General features: G+C 40.9%; 1 protein-coding gene across 2 annotated transcripts; it reads right to left on the bottom strand.

The window, feature by feature from the left end:
* Positions 1-1,446: 1,446 nt before the first annotated feature.
* Positions 1,447-19,921, bottom strand: SMTNL2 (smoothelin like 2). 2 transcript variants are annotated; one of them, XM_086624554.1, is made up of 9 exons: positions 19,517-19,921; positions 12,389-12,473; positions 11,424-11,666; positions 10,655-10,708; positions 9,002-9,077; positions 7,469-7,639; positions 6,777-6,894; positions 5,260-5,411; positions 1,447-2,995 (listed from the first exon to the last, which is right to left on the bottom strand). In XM_086624554.1, exons 1-9 carry the CDS (start codon positions 19,919-19,921, stop codon positions 2,869-2,871), a joined length of 1,431 nt encoding a protein of 476 aa, XP_086480680.1. In that variant the 3' UTR covers positions 1,447-2,868. The 2 variants fall into 2 exon arrangements, with proteins under 2 accessions (XP_086480680.1, XP_086480681.1); XM_086624555.1 differs by having other exon boundaries at positions 11,424-11,663.
* Positions 19,922-24,522: the final 4,601 nt, after the last annotated feature.

The raw sequence follows: 24,522 nt of genomic DNA, 5'->3' as shown, positions 1-24,522 counted from the left end.
TAGGATCGAGTTGCCAATAAACCACTTTAGATAGTACTGAATTTTAGATACAGTGCAGAAACATTAGAAAAGCCAGGAAACAGTCCATCTGTGTAAAATATATAGTATGCCGACTTTATTGTTCGCTTTATCACTCATGCTAAACACATTTACTGTGTGTGTATATACACACACTCTGCATTTTTTTTAAACTAAAAAAATCCAGCAGGGGGCATACATTACATACTTCAATTTAACCAGACAATCTAATGGTCGAGGTTATTCATACAGATCAGACCACTTCTCTTAATGCACAAAGCTGTAGGCTTTTCTAAAATTATGTCATAGCACCATCTACCTCATCTCCTTACACATGAACCACCAGCAGTTAAAATCAGCTTATAGTCTTCCATTCCCCTGCAATCAGTTTGCTGGCAAGTACCAGGTATCTTTACTATAACCTCTCTGAAGTGGGAAGACTTCAGAAAACCTGTACAAATAGCTTTGGGTAGCTGTGAAAACAAGTTAAATTATAGAAAGGATGTAAACTCCCCCTGGTGAATTGGCAATAATTTTACCGTCTAAAATTGCCTCTATATAATTATTTGCTACTAGGCATAAATTGGCCAAGCACTTACCTGTGTCTTTAGCAATCATATCACACAGGAAAATCATCAGTGACCTGGGACTGTGAAGGAACGCGATGCATAAAGCCAGTATTGCACCTCTTATCATAGCCAAGATGGAACTTGGCTCTGCTAGTCAATGGAAAGTATTCTGCTGTAAGAATGTAAATATGTATATTGCGTGTCAGGGACAGATTTCTCATCATGCTTACTCTAATCACTCCTCCAAAACACAAGTACAGTGTGTTTATCCTTAGAGTACATTTGGTGGAGCAACACGTGCACACTTACTCCTCACAATTATGGTCATTCAAGACAAAGTCAAAAACTGAAGACAACAGCAGTCATATGCCAACTATGAACAGCCCACCCAACCTGTCCACTTGCATTAAAGCTGTGAGACAAGGATCCTGCTAGTTTAATCAAGTATCTTTCAGATACTTTTATTAACATGTGTATTTAAAAGTCTTTCAAACTGTTTCCATAGTGTCTAAGCAACGGCCTAGCTACACTCCAAACAGAACGTGACGATCCAGACCTTCAGCAGTTAACTTACACTTTACCTTTGTACACTTTTGGTGTGTGGTTTTTTTTTTTTTTTTTTCTGAGACTGCTAACAAAGCAGTTGTTTCAGTCATGGTTTCTCAGGTAAACTTCACTAGAAAGGGAAGCTGAACTAAAATTCTATTCCGAATGCCACTGAACTTCTGTACTTTTTAAAACTGAAATTCACAGCAGACAGCATCATGACAAGAACAAAAACCTAAGCAAAAGCTCTGGGTTTTTTTCACTGATTTTTCTTTGTCAGATCTGCCAGTTCGTTCTAAAGGGAAACAGTAAATCTGAAGAGCATTTGACATATTTTATTATAAATGGTCATCAATACAGAACCAAAAAGTCATCTTTATAAATATCTACAAAAAGCACAAATGCAGGTTAAAAAACATTCTCTAGCATAAGCAGAGGGCTTTCAGTTTTTACTTTCTACAAGTGTGTTTTTAGGGAGGAAATAATTTTAAAAAGCTTTTTTTTAAAAAAAATAACTAGTTTTTAGTGGTTTTGTTCTTAACATTCACTGTGAAAACAAAGCTCTGATGATTTATCAAAGAGAAAACCAGAAAGGGTGACACATGACCTTTTTGTGCAGTAAATCTGGATAAGCCCACGGTATTGTGGTTTTAATGCTAATTTAACTGAAAACAGAAGCTAGCTCAAGGCATTTCAAAACTCCTACATCTTTCATACTTTTTTTGGCATATTGCCTGTTCACCTCAAAGTCAACATGAGGACTGAGCAAGTCATAAAGACTTCATTCCTGTCCACACTGGAGAGTTGCTCTCCCCTAGAGTCCAGGTCAAAGCAGACTACAAGTGTTGCTTCTATTACAACTGTTCCGTGGATTTTGTACCTTGCTAGCTCCCTCCTTTCCTGTAATCCTAAATCATGCAAACACACAATCTCATACATAGAACAGCCCCAACTATTGCTATTCTTCATCATAAAGAAATTAATCCACAACCGCCAGCAGAGGCTTTAGCAAGTCTCTAAGCAAATCATTCTAGATTTGACCATTACAGACACACACTGTTGTGTAACATGGTAGTTATCTGTCTCCTCAGTCAGCAGGTAAGAGGCTATGTTCTCTTTCTGCTTTAAGAGAACAGAACAATGCCTGTTTGATGTGTGTGTGTGCATGCATGTATGCTGAAGTGAGGGGTAGGGCTGGAGGAGAGGCAATATTGCCCTAGTGGTTGAGTACTCTAGGTTATCGTTTGTTAAAATGGAATTTTCCTTGTCCATCTGCTATTTCTTTTGTGCTATGCTCAACAGACAAGTGGAATTGAAGGTGTCATCTTCTAGAGTTTTACCAGCATTTTAAGAGGGAACACCTTTGTAGCAGTTACCTGTCACTGCATAAAACTGCATCCAAAGCAAAGAGATAGGAGCAGTAAATTAGCATCTTGTGATCTTTAAACACAAGAATATTAAAAATCCAACCTACTGCTAGCACCAGAATGACAGCATTTGCCTTTCCCTATGTTTTCTTATCTTTTTCAAACATATTTCTGTCTTACTGACATGCTGATGTGATCAACACTTTGGGGCGCTGCTCAGCAACACTTCAGACAGCCAGTCACACAGTTGAATGTAAGCAAAGGGATAGTAAAAAGCAAGAAATAACACTGCGTTCCATTTGCAAAACATTACTCTTCCCATTAGCATACTGTACTTGACCCTTCCGGTCGGAGAGGTGTCAATGGTTTTATTCAAAGCATCGTAGATGATTATATAGAGACTGGACATAGGTGAAGACACACATGGGATCTGGCTTGTGACCCATCACCATCATGTCATCCACTTCTATCAGACGATCGCAGTGAGCCATTTTCCTGTAGCAATAATAAAACAGATACAGCAAATCAAGACTTAAATCTAAGGCCTGTAACTACTTCAAGATTAATTTGCTGCTCTGACTTGAGCATCACTGAGGCATTTAAGAAATCCTGAGGTTCATCAGTAACATTTAATTTCACAATGAAATGGTCAGGCCCAGATTGGAGATTCTTATTTTTTGTGACCATGGGATATTCCTGTTCTTTCCCTCTCTTCTCCTATACTGAGATCAGACCCAAAGCCCTGTAGGGTGTTTTTTTTTTATCCCACTGATGGCCATTCACATCCCTGATATCTGTAGCTTGTAGCCTAATCTCACATTCCTCTGTCCAAGTCTCAGTAAGCAGGGTCATGCGAGTTTGCAAATCATGAGTTTTACTAGTTATTACATAGGAGGCTCCAAAAGAATGGAAAGACACAAGAAGAGATGAGATGTGCCAATGAAGGCCCAAGTGGCTGTGGATTGTTTGTTTTCTACCACCTCCTTATCTTCAAGGTGTGAATGACTTGGACAACAATCTCAGATTATCAGGTTGGAGAGTAGAAGCCTGAAGGAGATCTGGACCGGCAGAAAGGAACAGATCTGCTGAGGCCTAAGATGAAAAATCACAAGGGCAGGAAGCAATTTGATCAGCAGACCTCATACTGGGGTGAAGAGCAATGACAGAGAAGACCTTTTTCTGGCACTAGGAGAGAACAGTTACTTTAAAGGCAATCACAGCTATGAAGTAGTTATTTCTGTAGATACCTCTTACCTAATGTTTCTTACTGTTGTGTGCATGCTGTCTTCTGTTCTCCCCTATACTTACTGTTATACCTAAACTGAGATAGAAAAACACTGCAGCTTTTTTTTGAGAGTTGGAGATAGTTTTACTTTAGAGGTCAACCACCTAAAAGTGTTGTAGAATCTCTTCCAACTCACTGACAAACAACAAAATTTTTATGCACACATATATATGTGTGTGTATGTAAAACCCTTGTAACTCCTAAATTAATTCCTTTGCTAGGGGCTGTGATAAGGAGATTCAAAGTTATGCTAAGAATTTTCAAAGCTTTTCTCTGGAATGGCAAATTCAATTTCGTAAGTTATTGCTTTGATTAAAAAAAAAAAAAAAAGGGCACTCAGAGAACCCCAGCACCCCAGAGCTTCAGTGTGGTGGTACCAGTGTTTGAAGCTGTATCAGAAGCTGCAGAAAACTTTTGCCATGTGTTCCCACATCTTGTTAGTATTCAGAAAGAATGTACCAAACCCAGCTGCATATCACATGGCGTGTGCTTACTGTCACACAAGTCAAACAAAACAGCAGGTAAGAATCATGTTGATACTAGGTCAAAAAAGTTACTATTTCTAGATTACAAGTTCACACTCATAATGACTTTAACAAACAAGTTATTGTTTAATTTAATTTGATCCAAAAAGGATCAGGACAGTGTGACTGAGTGTATTAGCTCTGTCTGTTTTACAAAAATGCAGTTACCATGTTGAGACATCGAGAAGCTCTCAGCCTTGATCTAACTCTGCTTACACTGAATTCAACCTTCATTCTTGTTCAACCAAAGCAACATAGAGACAGAGGTGAACCCTCTCACAAAACCCAATTCCAAAAGTTAATCTACTCACTCTCTGCTGCTCAGGTGTCACAGTTTTTCCAGAGAGGCTGGATGGATATATTAACATGCCTCAAATTCAAATCAGGTATCAAGCAGGTGGGACTGGCTAAGAAACTGCAAGTTGTATGTCCAGTTCCTATGGACTGTGAGTAAACACTGGATACCTTGTGCTCTATGAACTCAAATTTCTTTTTTGTGATTTATATTGGCAAATTCTTTAAGAATCATTCATTACTTCAAGAACAAAATAACAAAAAAAAATTAAAAACAAACACAGAGAGAAATATTATTTTTTTCCTCTTCTGTCCAAGTGTAACTCATGAGGCTGACTTCTCAAGTTTAGCGTGTCAGTGCTATCACTGGTGAGAATCACAGAGGTGAGAAAGTAGAATTCAAATACTGCCTGAAAAGTGTGAAAGACCTGAACATAGGACTCCAGTGAATTATCCTGTGCCTGGTAAAACCAATTCTGATCTTAGACTGCCGAGTCTCCTGTTCTATGCATTCTCTATGCAGAGCTTTATTTTCTGGCATGACATATGTACACTAGTGATATAAGATCTACAAGAACAATTAAACTCTTCACTGCTGCCCAGTTGCATTAGACTTGAACTGGAAGCACTTCACAGAGATCTAATGTGATACGTACTCAGCCATGGTGAAGGCCAGCTCAAAGTTCTGCTTGCGATTAGCTGGGTCAAGTTTATTATAATCAAAAGCTTCAGGAAAGAAAGAATGCACAAGAGCACAGAATGCCATCCCATCGTTCCAGCTTGAGGAGAAGTTCTGGAGATCAATGTGCTGTTATGAGGAAAAAAACCACACACGTTAATGCAGCACGGGGGAACACGGAAGAGCAGCTGCTTTTGCTCACTGCAAACTTTCTGTCCTTCTCCCACTAACCAAAGCAACAGAGCACAGCCTTTATGTTTTTCCTCCCCTTTTTGTATACATTACATTATTTGTATTCTGAGAAGAAACGGCATGCTCAGCAATGAAAGCCTTTTGCCTGAAATGCCCAGATGCAAAGCAGACACACAGTCAAGGTCCCTGATCAAAAGCCCACTGAAATACTAGGACGAATGTTGTCAATGTCAGTGAGCTCTGGAGCAGGCCCAAAGCACCACCTCAGTATCAGAAACTAAGGACACTGCTTATCCCTGCGAAGTATTTATAGTTGAAGAATGGTTCATTTTGTGGCTGTGAATAACACTAGACTATGCTCGCTTGCTTTGCTTTTCAGTAAGGCCCAATTCAATGCTAGTTTACACACAGACAGGTAGAAATACAGGAAGAAATATAGGAAGAATTACACCTACTGCAAAATCTGATTTTAGAACAAATGCTTATTGTTACTTTCAACCGCCACAGTGAGAAGAACCATAATTGGGCTCTTGGCTCATGCTGCTTTCCCATCATATATAAAATTCAAGCCCCAGCTTTTCTGGTCAGCAACTAACAGTAATTTTCACTAGTTATGCTTATGTATATTATAAAGTTCAGCAATAATAATACATATTTTACAATAACGTTGAAAAACATATTACACAAAAAAAAAGAGCCTAGAAAAAAAAATTTCTTTCTCCTAGGAATTGCTTTGGCAATTGCAGTTTAAGACCAGGTAAAATTACTAAAACCTCAGCTGCTGAATTATTTTAGCCACACTGATGTTACCTCACAGAAATTAGCTCACTAACACTGTGTGATTCAACCTCGACCATTTACTACAAATCACTTGTAGAATACCAGTAGAGAGTACTTTGGTCTGTTGTGCAGCAAAAGGGTCATAGTCTCCACATAATGGCAAAATGTTATTCAGATCTTGCCGTATATAATGAGAATGCAAAAATCACCGCTGCAACTAAAAAAAAAATATGTCTGAGTGTATAATGAAGTCTATATCCATAAGTACAAAAACGTAGTCTTTCAGACAAACATTAATGCATTGCGTTGACAGACATACAGAACCTCACTCATGCAATCACTGTCTTGAAGTGCTGCCCATGGAAACCACGATGTTTGCGTTACCCACACAAAACTTGATGACCTTAAGGAAGTTAACTTCCAAGTTAACTTGTCTAGCATGTTTTACGTTCGCTTTTTGAGTACACTTTTTTTCAAATTCTCCTGAAAAAGAGAGAGCTGAAAGTGCTAGCATGTCTTCACCTTGTATCCTATGGTTTTTGAGCGACACCAGTCTAACAGAATTTGTTTAATGCTGCTAGCGCTGGCAACCCCAAAACTCTGCGACCTCTTCAGCTTAGCTCTGGATTGTCCTTTTCCTCTGGAAAATTAACAGAGACCAGATTAAATTACATTCTAGAAAAACTTAAACCTACTTGTCAGCAACATCTATGCAACCCTGCCCAGGTCAGTCTCTGTCCAGGAGGTGATATTTGAGAAACACGTTGCTGAAACTTCAATTTGTTGGTCCTGCAAGAAAAACTCATTTTCATTTCACTAAAGCCAGGATTCCAAGCCCTCTTCTATTTAAATCATACCCCCATCATGGTGCATAAAGAACAGTCCACACTTTTGGTCCTTCATGAGTGGCAACAGAAAGTCACTACATTCCCAGTCTCTTATAATGACGAAGAAGGCAGCTTTCACAGCACTCTTTCCTGATAAAAAGCACCTGCTTCTTCAGCTGAACAACTCCAAAACCAGAGGAATCCGTAGCTTTGAATTGCCAGGGCTCAGTCTGTGAAGTCAGCAAAGCTATATGTGACCTCATATTGTCCCTTAGCTCAAAATCCTACCTTGAGAGAGTCTCCCACCCAGCTGTCCTCTGCTGGTAATAATTGACAAATTAGTTACCCATTAACAAACCCACTGTGGCGACAAGGGGTGTGACGTACTTTCCACCATCGTGTTCAAATTTCTCAAAAAGCGCTTTCCTGGCCTGTGCACCTGTAGTCCGTGGGAGCGTTTGAGACCGTACCAGTTCTCGCCTCCTTTCAACTTGACGAGGTACAGTGGGAGGAGAAGAGTGAGAGCTGGGAGTCACATTACAGTAACTGTTAGTGGCACTGGAGAAACGTAACATGAAAAGTATACGGTTAAACAAAAAAGTAACTCTCTGCAGTACCAGGAGTCAGCATAGAGGTCCAACTGTTGCCTACTCTAAACTTCCCAAAACAGCCATTTCAAGATGACCTGAATGAGTCACAAGCAATTTAAGTAAAAGTCTGTTTTATTGACAGACAACAGCACTTAAGTATAGAAGAATCTAAGGTACTTTTATAAATGAGACATAGCTGGACAAGTCACAAATGCTTTGTAGCACTGAGTAGAACAACAATTAAACATCTTTAAGAAAAAAAAAACACATTGTGGCCACACAGGACCACTAAATTCCATTAATTTCCATCTTTGAGGTTCCTGGAGGGAAAGTCACATTTTAAAAATGGAATTTGAAGAGTAATTCAGGAAGTACTTTTGAAATTTTTACTTGTAGTACACAGAATCCTGCGCTCATGTCAGTGTTGCTTCACTGACTGCAAGTTGGTAATTTGATCCAGAGATATAGGATTATATTCTAATTTGTGTTTATTTGAGCCATAAATCACTTCATCAGCGTTAATGAAGTAAGTCACACATCACATTTGGAAATGTTCCCCATGACAGAAATGGGGAAACTTAGGCAAAGATCAATGACATTAGTGTCACACATTAATTTCTGGTACAGATGGAGGTTAGATCTGACAGCCAGTTCTCTAGGGAGCTCAGTGTATCATGACTCAAATATTGAAGTGCTGATGTTGGAACTAACTCAGAAGAAACACAATGCCAGATTTGGGATAATTTTCAAGGCAGACACAAGCCCAATTTAAGCGATTTAAATTGGCTGCCCTCCCATTCTTCTTGATGGATATTTTGCATGCTGAGGATGCCTGGATATGCCAGTAGTAATTGTGATACCATGTAAAGCTATACTAAGCAACTGCAACTCTGAGTTAATCCAGAATGTGCAGTAGTCCTCAGTCCTCATAAGGGCATTTATCTACAAACTAAACTCTCGGCTAGCCGAACTAAGGATATTTGATGACAGTCATATGCTGATTTCCAAAAATAAGCCCAAAGTACAAATTTCACACAGCTGAGGATTTTTAAAAGTGTTTTCAAAGAGCCTGACAGCTTGCTCCTCCTAACAAAAATCCACTGCTGGCACTGAGAGTTTTACTCACTAACACTGTAACAATGCTGAAATCCACAATTAGGTCTGTTTTAAACTGTTCTACAAAAGATTTTTATCCTTTCCCATCTCTGTTCCACTTAGCCCTTAAGATACAGCATCTGGGACTCGCCTGTTCTCCAAGCCAGGAGAACACCTGTCCCTTGAGACTATACTGACCACAACGGCCCAACAAAAAGTCAAGAAAAACACGTACCTTTCATCAGTTTTAGTTCCACTACTCATCCCATAGCTCACAGTTGAGACAGACTTAGTGACAGAAGTGGTATTCTCTGTATAAAAGCAGGAAAAACAAGATGCATCAGGGCAGAAATTCTTTTATCTGCTTTCCTCATACATCTTCAAACCATTTCCTGATAGATAGACACATGTTGACTTTCACTCACTGCAGTGAAAAGCTGCAGACCTCTAACTTCCAGTATGAGCTAACAAGCTGGGGAGAAATTTCCCCCAGGGATTCAATCCCTCTGCAAAATTGTTGCATTGCAGTGAGGGTGGTGTAAACACACCAGAAAGGGCTGTGAGAAGATGCCTTTGATAAAACTGCATTGGGAAGGCTGGATCATTTCAGACATTTTTGTAGACCTCAGAGCACGGCACACTGCCATGGATGCTTCAGTGAAAGGAAGAAATGGTGCTACAGCTCAGTTTGCAACACTGATTCTGGCAGACATAAAGAGTCCTAGAAAGTCTGCCATGATTGAGGGCATAATTTAAATTACCTAATTTTCACCAGGAAACATTTTAGTTTGTAAAGTAGAACAGATTCCAAAGGTTGCAAAGGTGGCTTAAAACCAACTTTGCACCTTCCTCCCCCACCTCTGAGATTCCACCTTTTGCGCTTTGCCTCTTAGAGCTCAGCTCTAGACTCCAGCTATGGTCTGTAAATGCAAAACAATGGAGTGGCTTGCCCAGTTTTAACACACTAAAGCCAAAACTTGTTGCATAAGCCAGCAACTGATTTATTGAAGGCTCCTTCTATGCACAAAGAAGAAAGACCAGCATCTTAGCAGCAATCCATCCTGATCACTGTCGAAATCACTCTGAAAATGCCCAACCTTCCCTCTGGTTATAGAGGGGATCCAGATCAACTAGACTTCTCATGTAGAACACGTAAATGTCAGCATACAGATGTGACAAATTTGGGGCCACAACAATTGCCAGATATTTGTGCAAATCTCAGAGGTTTTAAGTGGAGGAGGAGTGTGATCCCCATTCTGGACAAGCTACATCTTTGCTAAACAGACACTTGAGACCACTATGAAATGCCAGTACATTGTGTAGACAGTAACAGCTTGGTGACGTCAATCAGAAGTACTTTAGGATAGAGCTCAACTCATCTATTTGGACTGAAATCGAAAATCCTTAAGGCATTTTGCCTTTTGACACACTCATACACAAAGGAGACTACTAACTGCTATTCTGCTCAAAGGAATTTGCTTCAAAATCTATAGGGTGGACCCACTACTTTCCAACTGCCATTACCTTGCATTCAGTCACAGTTTTCACTTGGTCAGTTGAAATCTTCACTGCTCAAACTGTCTGTTCTGCCATACTTTTCTAGCACTTATTGTTTCCACTGCACAGATTGTCTAACAGTACATATGTACACTACTCTGCAAATAAGGAAAAGTATCCCTTGCTTTGAACTGATTGAGAATCTGATACAGTGGAACAAGTTTCCATGACACCTGGGAAACGGAAACTGCATGCAGTCTTGATAGCAATTTTAATATTACTATGTACCTACTAATCAGAACTACATTCTCAGATCTGAATCCCCCAGACACAGACCATGGAATCTCTCTCAATTTGTGTTGCGTAAGGATACAGTGGTAGGAACACTCACCCCCAGTGGAAGATGAACCCATCGTTCTCACTGTACTTGAATTCCAGGCCTTCACTGAAACAGCAGGAAAAAAGACAAAGGAAGGCTTTGCTACATTTTTAGCTTTAGTAAGACAAAAGTTGAAAGAATAACCTGCAAATAATCCCTATCTCTTGCTGGCAATTCCATCTGGTCTCTCTCTGTAATTTCAGACCCATATACATAGTCTGATCTGTGTCATTATCACTAAACATATGCAATATAGCTCAAAGATGAATGACTTCAATATGAATGAGATTTTTTTTTTAAAAAAACCAAACAACCTAAATTTAGATACAAATAAGACTCCGCAATCACTCTGACTTGTGTGTATATATCAGTCTGCTGTTGGTCATTCCTCTCTCCAAATAACTGTTGAATCTGTTAGCCAAATATCTGCCTAACTTCTCAAGAGGCCTCAGGTCTCAAAGCACTACAAAATCCCACAAATTTCATTAAAATAGCTGGCCATGTTGAAGAAATACTTTTTTGTGTGCTAGAGGATAGGCTGCACTATGAACTCAGCTATATTAGGCAGCAAAAATTCTCAGCAGATGTGACATTATAGCCGAAAGCTCCACCTAGGACTCACAATATTCTAAATCAGTGTGTCCTACCATGGGATATGTAGTCATAGAAGCAAGGTTTCGTAATTACCACTAGGTCACAGGAACATTCCCATAGCACCAGTTTCTTGAAGTAAAGAAATGGGACACAGCTTCCGCAAACACATTATTTTTGTCTCTTTTACCTGACTGGTTGGAAGTTTTCACTGCTATCGCATTCTTGTTCTTGCTTTGTCCCACGAGGCCAGCAGACGCATTAGCTGTTCCGGTCGAACAGATAGTCTCTCCTGAAAACTTCTCTGATATCCTGGTTACTGCAGTAACAGGAAGATGAGGCATCTGTAAGGTGACTGCAGGGGCATGGGCTTCAGGGGAAGAATCTGACATGTGAAAAGAGGTCAGTTCATGAGAGGCTTTTGCCTGACCTACTGAATAAAAAGAAAAGGAGAGAGGAAGTAAATTTATTTGCATATTTGTAACAAAGTTACAAAGCAATTTTAGTGCAACAACTTTATTTTACAAGTCATTGGAATTACTCCACCTAGTCCTCCCTGCCGGACATCATACCCTTTACACCATGCTGCGGAAACAACCCTCGCCTTGCAGCGATCATACCTGTCCTACATGAATCTCAGCAAGAACAACTTCAGATCACTAATCCACTAACATCTGCATCTGGTAAGCTCCTCCTCTTCCTCTGCGCACCCCGCTCCCAATCTCCTGCCATGGGTTAGGAGTTCTTTTCTTTTCCTGGTTTTATGAAACACTGTGTGCCTCAGTTTTCTCTAAAACAGAGACAGTAAGTCCTCCCTCCACTGAAGGATGATGGCAGCGGACAGGTAATTTGCAAGATGTTTCGGGATGCAAGGCTACAAGGGCACCAAAAATAGCAGGCCTTATTATCACTAATGCCCCAAGATAATGTGACAGTAATAGCTTCTAATTTACAAAACACAATAGTGCATGCTTATCAATAAAGTTTAAAAGTTAAACTCCTAACTAGAAAATAAAAGGTATCAGTGCCACAGTACAATATCTATGCTGAAACCATAGTAGATTCTAATGCTTCTAACATGTGAGAACTGCTCTACGACTGACAGGATCAGGTATTTTACAAGTAGTGCTACTTCATTTCATGCCCTGTTCCTACCTGAAGACTGATGCCCATTTTCAATGATGGAAGAACTAAAAACTCTTCTAAACTCAGGTTTGTGGTGGTCATCCAGGTCTACACTCTGTCAGAACAGATAACAGACACAACAGCTAAATTTCAAACAGCAGCAAAAGTTACAAGAATATTCAGAAACACCTGCCAAGAACAAGTCTTCCTTATGCTAGAGACCACAGTACAAGAAGGCAACAATTATCTAACCCCAAGAGCCAAAGCTGCTAAATGACCACTGGCACTGCAGGACTTGTATCCATCTTCACATACTTTCCTCAAAGCCCCCATGCACCCAGGAGGGGTCTTACACTTTTGTTAGATAAAGGTATCACCATCCACTGTGAAGGTGATAAACAGAAGAGTCCACACAATAGTGGAGAGACTGAGATTGTATAAAATGCTTAATGCTCTCCAGGTTTTTTTTTGTTTGTGCAGAAAAAAATTACATTCTGATTATGCACTGTAAAAGCATTACCTAAAACATGATCCTAGAACTTTACAGATGCACTATAATCTGCACCTTCTGTAAGAATAGTTCTTTCTCAGGAAAGCACCAACTTTTCCCATACCGTGCGCAAATATAATTCCAGGAAAATCAGTCAAGAATTTTTTTTGTTGTTGTTGGAGGGTGGGTGGGGGTGTGTGTGGGAGGGGGTGTTTGTGTGTTTGTTTGTGTGTACACATACAAAAAAATCACAAGGAACTACGTGGTTTTGGCTGCAGGAACTAAAGCAAGAAGAAACTGCTTCACAGACAAACAATTAATTCAATTTAAAATGTAGCTTCCAAGAAGCAGTGTATACAAGCAGTAGAGTGAAATTCTCCAACACAAAGTCCATGAAAAAGTTTTAATTGATTCCAGACAGATATCTAACCACCAGATTGGCCAAAAATTTTATGAATACAGAAAAAAATCTGTAATAATGCCCTTATAAAAATAATCAAAAATTCTTATACACTCAATCCAAACAAGTTTTGTTTTTTTCTTTTTAAAGACAGACAGATAGAGTAAAGATAGATACTGAAGATGATTTTATACTGCAGGTAAGTATAAAACCAACGGAACATAACACAGAAGGAAAGAGGCAGAGTCTATACATGTAATTACTTGTCTCTGCTTTTCATACACAGGAAATACAGAGCAAACTGGTGGTTTGACTTTACTTATTTATTCTATAGCTTCATCACAAATTATTAGAATAATTTATTTATAGAGTGGAAAAATATATCTTAAGTAAAATACAGAAACCATATAATCAATTCAAGACAAATCATCAAAAATAGTTTCTCAGAACTTGTCTGCTGTTTACCATGCATCTGTTTACACTCATCAAAACTAAATTAAGAACGCCAGACAACAACGTTAATGCACCTTGGAGATTTTTAAAAAGCATTTAATTTTGTTAGATGCTGCAAAGTGCACAGACTGTTTTAACATCCGGTACTTGAGATACTAGAACTTTCATTACCTCAAGCACAAATCCCAGTCAATTCCTGGTAACCACGGTCTGAGATCTTGCTAAGAATTTCTTAACTAGTATTAGATTACAGTAAGGCAGCCTAAACACAGTTTTGTCACACAGTATACAGTCGTGGCCTTAGATTCGGATCCTTCTAGATATTTAAGTGTCAACCTCCAAGTGGTTTCAATGGAACGCAGGTGTATATAGCAGAATTTGAGCTACATGCCCACACTACTAAACTTCAAGAAAATCCTTCTCTCAACTTTCAGGTTGGGCCTTACATTTTTAAAAAAAAAAACAAAACAACAAACCAACACAAACAACCACCACCACCACTGAAACAAACAACCACGCACAACACCATGTTTTAGCACAATGTTGCTTATAGCTTCACTGGTGCCCAGTGAAGGCTTCAGGTGCAAGATATAATGGAGGTCCTACGCATCAAATCCGTAGTGAACTTCAGTATATCAATCCAAACAAGGAGAATCTTTGTTTTAATTTTCCTCTGTCTTTATTTAAAAAGAAAGGAAAACAAACTAGACTGGGGACGCTGGAATGTTGAGAACTTCTCATGCTTTCCCAGCACCTAAAACTTTTTGACAAGCAAAAGCACTACAACTCAGCTATCTAAGCTTCACTGATTTTTGCGGAATCTCTCCCATTTAGAGGCTTCACTACAGACAGGTTTTCAGAAGAGCTCACATCCAACAAAGCTGCACCAAAAGGAGTGATGAGTTCTTCTGTAAAGCTAGTCTGCAAACTTTTTTCACATCACCAGAAGAACAAATTCTTTAAAATAACGTCTCTCCTGATAATCAAAAATACTTTTAATTTTTATACCATCTGCTATGCCCACAGAGAATGCTTCTATACATACACATGGTCTGACTCATGTCTGACTGGATCTGCGTCGTTGTATTAATTTGTGGAAATGAAATTATTCTGAAACTTTCATATTTGTCAAGAAGGTGGTACTATGCATGAGCAAATTCTGTTAACACTAACTGCCAGGATTAATTTGAGAAAAATAACACCAAATATTAATTATACAAACCATGCAGAATCAGGGGTTTGAAATTTTTATTGCTATATTTAATGTAACTGAGATCCTAGTCAACAATTATTGCCTATATCCAGAACTGAAATGTAAAGCACAGCTAATGCAGCTCCCTAGAACGTACCCATGGAATACAGTTAGAACTGTTTAGCCATTTGTGTCAGCTATTATGACCTGAATGTGTGACACATCTGTGCAGACTGTAAACATGAATCTACTTTATAAGCCAGGGGGGGAAAGAGGGGGAGCAAAACAGTTAAATGAGGTGGTCATTGCAAAGATCATGTAGCATCCTACACACTGAACTGGCTTCCTAATGCAGTGACAGGTGCTGCGCTAATTTATTTTATGCAAACATGATTACCACATTTTGGCTGACAGTGCTGGAGAAGAAACTGATACCAGGCTAGAGGATGGGGAAGGCCAATGCGCTGATAGAACTCTGTGAGGATCTGGGATCAGATTCTACTGTGCATTTAGTAGTGTCAGGCTGAAGTACCTTAAAATCCACTGTGTCTGGAGATGCCAAAGCCCTTGACAAACCTATGTGTGTAACAATACTTCCTTGCTGGCTACATAGACTGTAAATAGCAGAAGGACAGGTACCTATATCTGTGCTTAATAATGAGAAGTACTCATTTGTACAGTTCATGTAACAACAACATGATGAGGAACTGCTGAAGTTGAAGAAAAGAAAGTTAATGCTAATGTTTTTCATGTCTTACTCAGGCTTGCTCTTAGAACTAATCTCTCTGTAGCTCAGAGGCCGCCATGTAATGTAGGGTGGTAATACTTTCCATAGTTGTGGGCTGCTCGAATTCCTCCTTCACTGCAAAGAAGTTAGACCTTGGAGATGCATGACTGGAAGCTGCTATAAAACAGGCAATATCATAACCCAGTAGTGAAAATCTCATGCATTCAGAAAAAATAAGCACCAGATCATGATATTAGAAAGAGAAGAAACACAACTTTTATTTCCTCTCTGAGCCTCCAAGGCACATGTCTGTCATGTCTTCAAGCTTTTGTCTGCAACAAGGTCAAACTGTAGAAGAATGACAGAAAAATGAGATTCCTCTCTCTCAAATGACAGATCTCAATCATCCAAAGTCTTTCATAAAAGCACCAATTATCAAAAGGATCATGGTAAAAATCATTTGATCTAGAAACACTCTTTACCTCTTGATGCTTCACTTTGGTGAACAGCAAAACCACCACTGACTTTTGCAAGGCAAGATTCGACACCGTTCCTTGCATATAAAGAGATCATCGATACATGCGAAATGGGGAAAAATTAAATGTGTAAGGAAATGCAAACAAGGCTGCTGGACGCCAGCAAGAACTGCACTACATTTACCCCTTAATTCTTCCACTAGAAAGCCATTGTCCATCACAACAACACAAGTATTCTCTATCTGTAACTGACCCTGCAGCTCACTTAATCTCCCTGCCTGTATACCCCAGGTCATTATGTCTCATGTAGTTACTCCCAGACTGACTAACTGTTGGGTGCCATCAAGTCACCACAGAGAGATACCAATGGATAATATTTGTTTAGATCTTCTCAGGTGGTCAGCCAGCTGTTTGTCTCTCTGCTGCTTTGACCATCGCAGACAGGTTCTCTGCAGCAGTTTGTCCAGCAGCCAGTCCATGCTGCACAGAAAAATCTTTGGACAGTATAAAACCAGAATATCCTTACAGTACTTTTAGTCCTCTCTGTTCACAAAGGCATCATGCTCAACCACAAACACTATGGAAAGATCCTAAGAGATATAGCTTCTGCCAAAATGTAAGATCTGATCAACAGAAAAGGTCAAACCTCTTCCTTTCTAACAATCACAGACAGGTACCTCAGTGACTGCAAAGGACGACAAATAGCAACAAACTGCTCAGTGAGGGATCCCAGTTTAAAATAAATTCCTCAAACATATCCTATTAGCCACCTTTGAGAAAGCAGTTCTCAGATTCTGGCCTGGTTAGAGAGCCAAATTAAAGTCTGGCATCAAAATACCAGAAAGACTCACCTCTAAATCATAATGGCTAATGGCCATTTAAAATTCTGCCTAAATTGGCACTTACAGGACTGCTGTATACCAGATTTCAAGGACAGCATAGTAGAGATTGCCTGAAGATTAGAATTAAAAGATTTGTGTCTTTACTTCTAAACTGTGCTTGGAACTCCCTGGCTTAACTTTTTTCAATCAAATTACCTTGAAAAATAATCTAGCAATTTTAGAAAACAATGGTTCAGATACTGAAGATGCTCAGAATCTCCAATATCCAATCTGCAATAGTCTTAACTCTTATCCCAAGTATTTTGCTAGAAACATTGAAGGCAACAGAATCCAGCCTTTTCTTGGGATAAATGCTGCATCGACCATACAGTAAAAGGGAACTCAACCAATAAATCTTTTCAGAAGCAAAAGAACACATCTTGATTTGCTACTATTCCCAGGTCAGTATTATTTGTCTCTCATATCTCATACTTTATACAAGTATTTACTAAGGCTGAAAGTGTCACCAATTTTATCACAGATACTCATTTATCTGAAAATATACACAGTGTCATTTACTGTTTCATGGAATCATAGAATGGTTTGAGTTGGAAGGGACCTTCAAGATCATCTAGTTGCAATCTCCCTGCCATGGACAGGGACACCTTCCACTAGAGCAGGTTGCTCAAAGCCCCATCCAACCTGGCCTTGAAAACTGCCAGGGATGGTGCATCCACAATTTCTCTACGCAACCTGTTCCAGTGCCGCACCACTCTCATAGCAAATAACGTCTTCCTTAGATCTGATCTAAATCTACCCTCTTTAGATTCAAGTGCTTTGATCATATAACCATAAATTGCAAGCGACTGAGCACTTTCTTCACTACAGAGAATCTGGGTGACTGGCACAGCGACTAAGGCTCGCTCTTTAGCTATTTGCACACAGTCACATCAGAGCCTTGGCCACAAAATCATGCTTTCGTTGCATACATTTGGTATGTGTAGCTCTAGCTGCATCTCCCGTAGTTCTCAGTACTGAAATTCCTTCTCAGTCAGGTATGCTAACTCAGGAAGTTGTCCAGCCTTCTGGGGAAAATTGATGGGAGAGCATTGAAGAACTAGAAGTACTTAAGTGATCTTTCCTAAACCCTCAAAGCAAAGCGGGAAGGTTCTAATCCAAACAAAAGCTCATTCTGTGCTTTAATGCAGATTGATACCTAAAGCTGGCTATTTCTATAACCTCGATGCAAGACTTTTCACAGTGAAGTACACACTACAATGTAGGGAGTGGTGAAAGATCAGGTGAGATGGTGTGAGGGACCACACTCCCCCTTGTCCCTTCCACGTCAGTCAGCTCACTTCTGTTCCTTGCAATATAAACAAGTGTGGATGGCTCCATGGAACAAAAAGGAATGGATCTGAAAGTTGTGTGTATGCTGCTTACCTTTGCCACATAGGGAAAAGGCAGCAGTTGCCATGACTATGTGGGAACAACACATCAAGCAGCAGCTTTACTTTTCACTTGCCCAGGTGTAGGAAGCCCTATGCCTCCATTCTTGAGTCAGAAAGAATGAAAAGGGCTGGAAAGCACTACAGACTCTCTGCTCACTCCCACCAATTTCACTTTGTTTGAACTTAATTTCTGAGCTTTTATTTTCCAGCCCCATAGCCTGGACAGACCACAGACCAGCTTTTCATGCTCCAGCAGTCTTAAGATCCCTTAAGACATGGCTTAATCAAGATTACACAAAATAAACTGTCATCTGTGAAAGCCAAGTTTCTGGTCTCACACAGTTTTATGTGACTGAATCATGGTGTACTGTCTGGCTGCCACCTCCTGGTGTCAAGGATCATACACAAGTCCTCAACTCTTTCCATAGGGCCAGACACATAGAAAAAGTATTACAGAAAACATCTCAGTGACAGATGACACTAACAGGTTTCCATGCACCAAGTTACAAGGCTCCATTACGCTGCACAAAGAGTTTTATAACCGGGAGGAATGCGTGTGTTCGTGCTAGTTTGGGTCATTGGAGACCATGACAGCTTGCATGAGGCCCACCTCTCAGGGACGAGCTGCAGCAGTGTGGGACAGTGGTTGTGCAGTAAAACTGTCTCACTGCAGGTTGCTAAGTCACTATCTTAGGAAAACATGCTATTGCCTGCTATATGCTGAGCTGTCCTCCTTTGTGAACTTGCCAGCTGGCAAACAGCATTACTGGCACACAGATCCCCCTGAATTGAATCCAGAAAGGATACACAGATATTCACATACATATGTATATTGATAGCTGAGACTGCCTCAGCTTCTCTTCCGACTTCTAACCACACTGAACTGACAGGTCGCTACCACTCTAACCAAGATGCCTGCTTGACTAAGCAGTGCCATAATCAGGAACTCCCCAGGTGGTATTGGGGCTAAAACCATTTCTCAGAGCACCTCCCAAAAGCCTGTTGACTCTGCACTGCAAAAGAAGAGCCCCATCTCCCTAAACGTTCCCCCATGGCAGAGCAAAGGACGGCAACACCCGTGAAGCATCTGCTTGTGCATCCTCTTGGCCCTCCTTCCCGCCACCTCCCTGGCCATGGCCAGCACTTACTTGGCTCCGGCCAGTGACCGCTAGCTTGGCATGGCTGGAGAATGTGCTGCCGGCCGAACCCTGTCCCGGAGAGCCGGGCTCCCCGGCCAGGGGGCTCCCCGCCACCTCATCGGACCACTCCTGCGGCAGCCCCGCCGACCGGATGAGGGCTTCCACCTGCCGAGACAGGCGCTCCAGCTGCGCCCGCAGGCGCCGGTTCTCCTGCTGCAGCTCAGAGACGGTATGTGCCAGGGGGCTGGCGAGGCGCAGCACCTCCTCCACCTGCCGGCCTACCCCTTGCTTGAACACCTGGATGTCCACGTGGATCTCCCGGACGGCGCCCCGCAGCGTGTCTTCGTAGCGCCCCAGGGCCTCGCAGACGGTCTGCGCCTCCTGGCTCTTCAGATCCTCGAGCTCGCTGGCCATACTGCCCGCGGACCGCAGGCTGCGCGGCGCGGCCAGGGAGGCGGGGGCACTCGGGAGCCGCTGGCGGCAGACACGCGGCCGTCTTCTCTTCCGCCCCCGCTTCTCCTCCCCTGGGGGGGCGCCCTCTGCCCCCGGTGGTTTTAAGGCTGGCCCCCGCGCTGGCCGGCCCCCGCTGCCACTGGGCCACGGCCTGCCCTCACAGTACGAAGGAAGAGCCCCGCAGACTCCGCGCCGCGCCCGGCGCGGGGGGCGCCTCGGCTGCGCCGCAGAGCAGCGGCGCACGGAGGGAACGTGCGCGGAGCGAGGCAGCTGCTCGGACTGCCCCGCTCAGCGTATGCTCCTTCCAAGGGGGAGATGTAATTTCAGCCGGCAGCGGTGGGAGGGAGAAGGGGCGGGGGCACTGGCTTGTTCCCAGCTGCCCAGGGCTGTGAAGGCCCGAGGGGGCCGCGCGTGGTGGGCTGCGGGAGGGGCCGCGGAAGCGAGACGGCCCGAAGTGGGCTGCAGCGCCGGTGTGGGGAAGGGAGAGGAAGGAGGGGTAGACAGGTGTCGGGAAGGAACAGGAGAGACAGGGAGTGAGGAGAGGAGGGGTGACTATGTTTTTTCCCGGGTTGCTTGGATGATGATGCCAAAGTAAGCACAGCTTATCTCTTCCAGGGGGAACACTGAGCAAAGGGAGAGGAGGAATCGTCTCTGGGATACTAGAGACAGAAATGCACATGCATGTGTGCTTTTTGCATTGATAATTTTTGTATGTACAAATTTACGCTCCTCTGTGGACATGTGTATGTGTGTGTATTTGTACGTAATATTTACCCATTTATCTAAGCTACTGATAGCTTTAAATACCAACTTATCTCTTCCTTTTTTCCAGTACCACTGTATGTATTTCTTTTCCTTGCCCTCCCCTTCTCTTAGCCTAAGCTCTTTTGTGGGTCCTATCTTACAGCATTAAAATACTGCTGTAGAAAAATGTCAATGTCTTACAAGATAATGACTGCTTTCTTAGAGAAAGGAGCCATCATTTAACAGTTGTCAACAGTTGTTCTTTAACATGAAGCAGCAAATAGCTGATTGAGAAATTCTGCCTCAACTTTTAACCCCACCTCCAGCTTGCAAAGGGTGTAAGTCAAGTATATGTAAAACCCTAGAGCAATAATAACAGAAGTCAATTACCACCTGCTTATAGGTAATTTCTTAACATATGCAACCTTACCTAACAATAATAATATGTGGGTATGTGTGAATATTAAAGTTGACAGCTTACAGCTATCAGCTATTAGCTAATACCATAATTCTTGGGAAAATATTCCTCCCTCCATAGTAAAGATTTCAATTTTTACAATATTGTTTAATTACTAAGGAAAGCTTACAGAATATTAACCTCAGTGAAAGTTCAGTTTTCTCACACAAGATGCTTTTAAAGAAAATTTTCAACCCACTCTCATCAGGGTCTAGCAGAGCCAAGAAAATAAAATTCTTTTGTTGTTTCCAGACTCAGCAATCACAGAATAATCATAAAAAACTAGTATTTTTAAAACTGCCTCTCATTCATGCATTTAGAACAATTTACAGTACAGGTTAGGATACAAACAATTCAGATACTTCCTAATCTTACAGCAAATTTAAGTACAAATTTCATTCTATCTGTCTGCTCTGCCACATATGAGGAATTGGCTTAATACTTCAGCAGTCTAAAACCACACCCACTTTTCTGTTCCCACTTGAAATCTTTTAAGCTCTTGCAGCTGGACACACCATGGGAATCTATTCGTCTCTAAAAGCCTCTCAAAACAGACAGTATTGTAAGCCAACACCAGAAGTGAAGCCCAAACCAACTGATACAATTCAAAGACGGAAAGACAACACTCAAGATTCTCAGAGCTTGAATTTACCTAAGAGGTTTTGATGCCCAAATCACACTAGGGATTTGATGTTCAGCTCTCCTTCCCTCTCTCTGTCTCAGTATCTGATCCTCTTTTTCTTCAATAAAATCCTATCAGGAAATAAGATTTATTTTGAAGTACAAGCAATTAAGGACGTCTTTTCAGGTCTGAGCCACAGCCCAAAGACAAAGATCAATGGGTGTTTTTCTGTTCATGAGGTCTCAATAGTTCCCTGAGTGCTCATGTTTGCCACTTTTTACAATCAATCTGGAGTACTAGAAGGAAAGAAAAACTGTGCTAGAACAGCAGCAACATGTCATTTAATTAAAACAAACTCAGTTTGCTGAGGGTCCTTGACATTTGTCTACTATGATGAAATAAACTCTCTTCTGCCAGCAAGAAAGAAGTCCCAGTTCTCATGTCTTCAGACATGATTTAGAACATTAAAGAACACACGGTTCCAGCTAAATTACTGGTAACATGTCTTGGTTGGACATCATAAGGAGGATGAACAAAAAACATTAAAAATGTGCCGTGGTTACATCCAGGATTTCTAGTGGAAGGATAGCTTGACTGAAGATATTTGGCATGTGGAAAACCTAGAGGACTATGAAATCCTCAAAATCTCATTTGGCAAAATCTCCTGGCAGGAGATGAGGAAACACTCAGGAAAACCTGACTTATGATAACCTTGTCAATATTCTGTTAGCAATGGTCCAAATACCACAGCCTACAGTAATACAACAGTTTGATCAATTTCTGTAGCAATATCACATTTTTTTTAAGGGTCTTATGGCATTTCTAGAGTATCTAATCTACCCTGCAGGCAAACCAGCATCTGTGGAACATAATACATTCCACAGCCCATCTCAAATAACCAGTTTAGCTGTCTTAAGGCAAAGTTCTACTTGGAAAACTGTCATTGAAAAATGGTACGGCCAGGCACTAAACTAAGGAAAAACTAAAAATGTTTCAGTTCAGAAAAAAATATTCTCAATTTACATATAGAAGAGTTTTGAGTTTGTCTTTAAATAAAGGCCAGTCCAACATGCTTACCATGGGCTTTGATAAACAAGTTTTGAGTTCTTGCGATTTGGTGACCCACCAGAAGTGATAAGGTACAAAAGGCTACAAGACGTCCATTTTGTCTTCTGTGTAAATCCACTGCCTTCCGTGGTCCTGGTCAGGAACTACGGACTAGAGCAACAAGAGTCACTGATCCTTGTGCAAGTATGAATAATCCTTCTGAAAACTGATCTGCGCCCAGTGGAACAGCCAGGGTATGCAAGAGTTGCACGATCATTTTCCCAGCGTTGCCCAGGGATGTTCGTCATAGTTGTGTTTCTAAGCAGAAAATAGCAACATTTCCATAGTTGTGTTTCTAAGCAGAAAATAGCAACATTTCCATAGTCTATTAAGATTCCTGCAAAGATGGGAAAGGGAAGAAAGAAAAGAAAGAAGTCTGTCTTGTTTGACTGGGGGACAGGAAATAACACTGTATTACATAATCTATTAAATGTTCCAAGCTTTATTTCATAATAAAGCTCAACGCCAATAGTTTTGTATGTGTGTGTGTTTTTTTAAAAACCTGTGTAGCTGTTCTGGCAGATCTGCACTGATCCATTGCTGAGTTTTTTTCCCCAGTGGTTCAAATGTCTGACATCAACACAGTACTCTAGTATAACAATACTAGACTAAAATAGTTTAATTTGCAGCGCTAAACTCTAAATTGTTTTCCCTGTGGTTTGAGAGTGAAAAAATGGCACATCAAACAGGCCACAAGATCATCCAAATTAAACTTCATCCAAACAATTGAACCTGCTCCTGTAAACACAGTAAGCAAATTTGTATCAAAGCATTTGGATTTACATCGTCTTGGATTGCCTGCTAGCATATATAGAACATGATAAAACAGGTGATTACTTAATCACTAGCATAAAACGGACCTAAAATAAATATAATATTGGTTACCAAGTTCTGCATGATCCAGAGGTTCTCTTTAATGTCTGCATTTGAGCTTCAGATTTGTGAACAAAAAAGTTGTTTCCTTTTAGTCTTGGGTGTTGACAGATTACTTACACTGCATAGTAAACTGGTTTTCATGATCTTTTAACAGCACTGTGGTGTTACAAATACACGTGTAACTATATTATCATTTTGCCAGAATGCATTTAAGGAGTATGCTGAAATACATATTTCAATTGCAAATGGTGACAAGAGTATAATGGCCATGCACACTGAGGGTGGTTTCTTTGGAGATTTAAAGGGTCACTTCTTAAATATGCATGAAGTGGTAAAGCTCCATTGAATTCAGTGGAAGGAGGATGAGCTACATTGGATGAGGATCTCACTACATCTCTATATATCACTGAGGGAATTTTTTAACACTAGACATCCACTTGGTGTAAACATCTGGAAGATACTTCTGTTTTATGCTGGTGTCAGAGTATCCAGATCTCTCTTTCAATGTTTTTGAAAGTTTTAAGGCTTTTAAAATCTGACATCCTTCCCATCGTGTTAGCCTCCACCTCCTACCCATCTCTCTGTTACTGTTTTCAGGAACTGGGAAGCTCAATGCGATGGGATGGAATTTCCTTTCAGTTGTCCCCTGTGAGGTTCAGGGCCAGGAACAGAATAAAAGCTCAGATTCAGCAACTGTTGTCTTTATTTTCATTGTCAGCACAGCAGGATGATGAAGAGTTCAAAATGAGGCTTTTG

This window comes from Tauraco erythrolophus, chromosome 21 (genome assembly GCF_009769465.1).
Source record: "Tauraco erythrolophus isolate bTauEry1 chromosome 21, bTauEry1.pri, whole genome shotgun sequence".
NCBI lineage: Eukaryota > Metazoa > Chordata > Aves > Musophagiformes > Musophagidae > Tauraco > Tauraco erythrolophus.
This window is presented reverse-complemented; position numbering and strand designations above follow the sequence as displayed.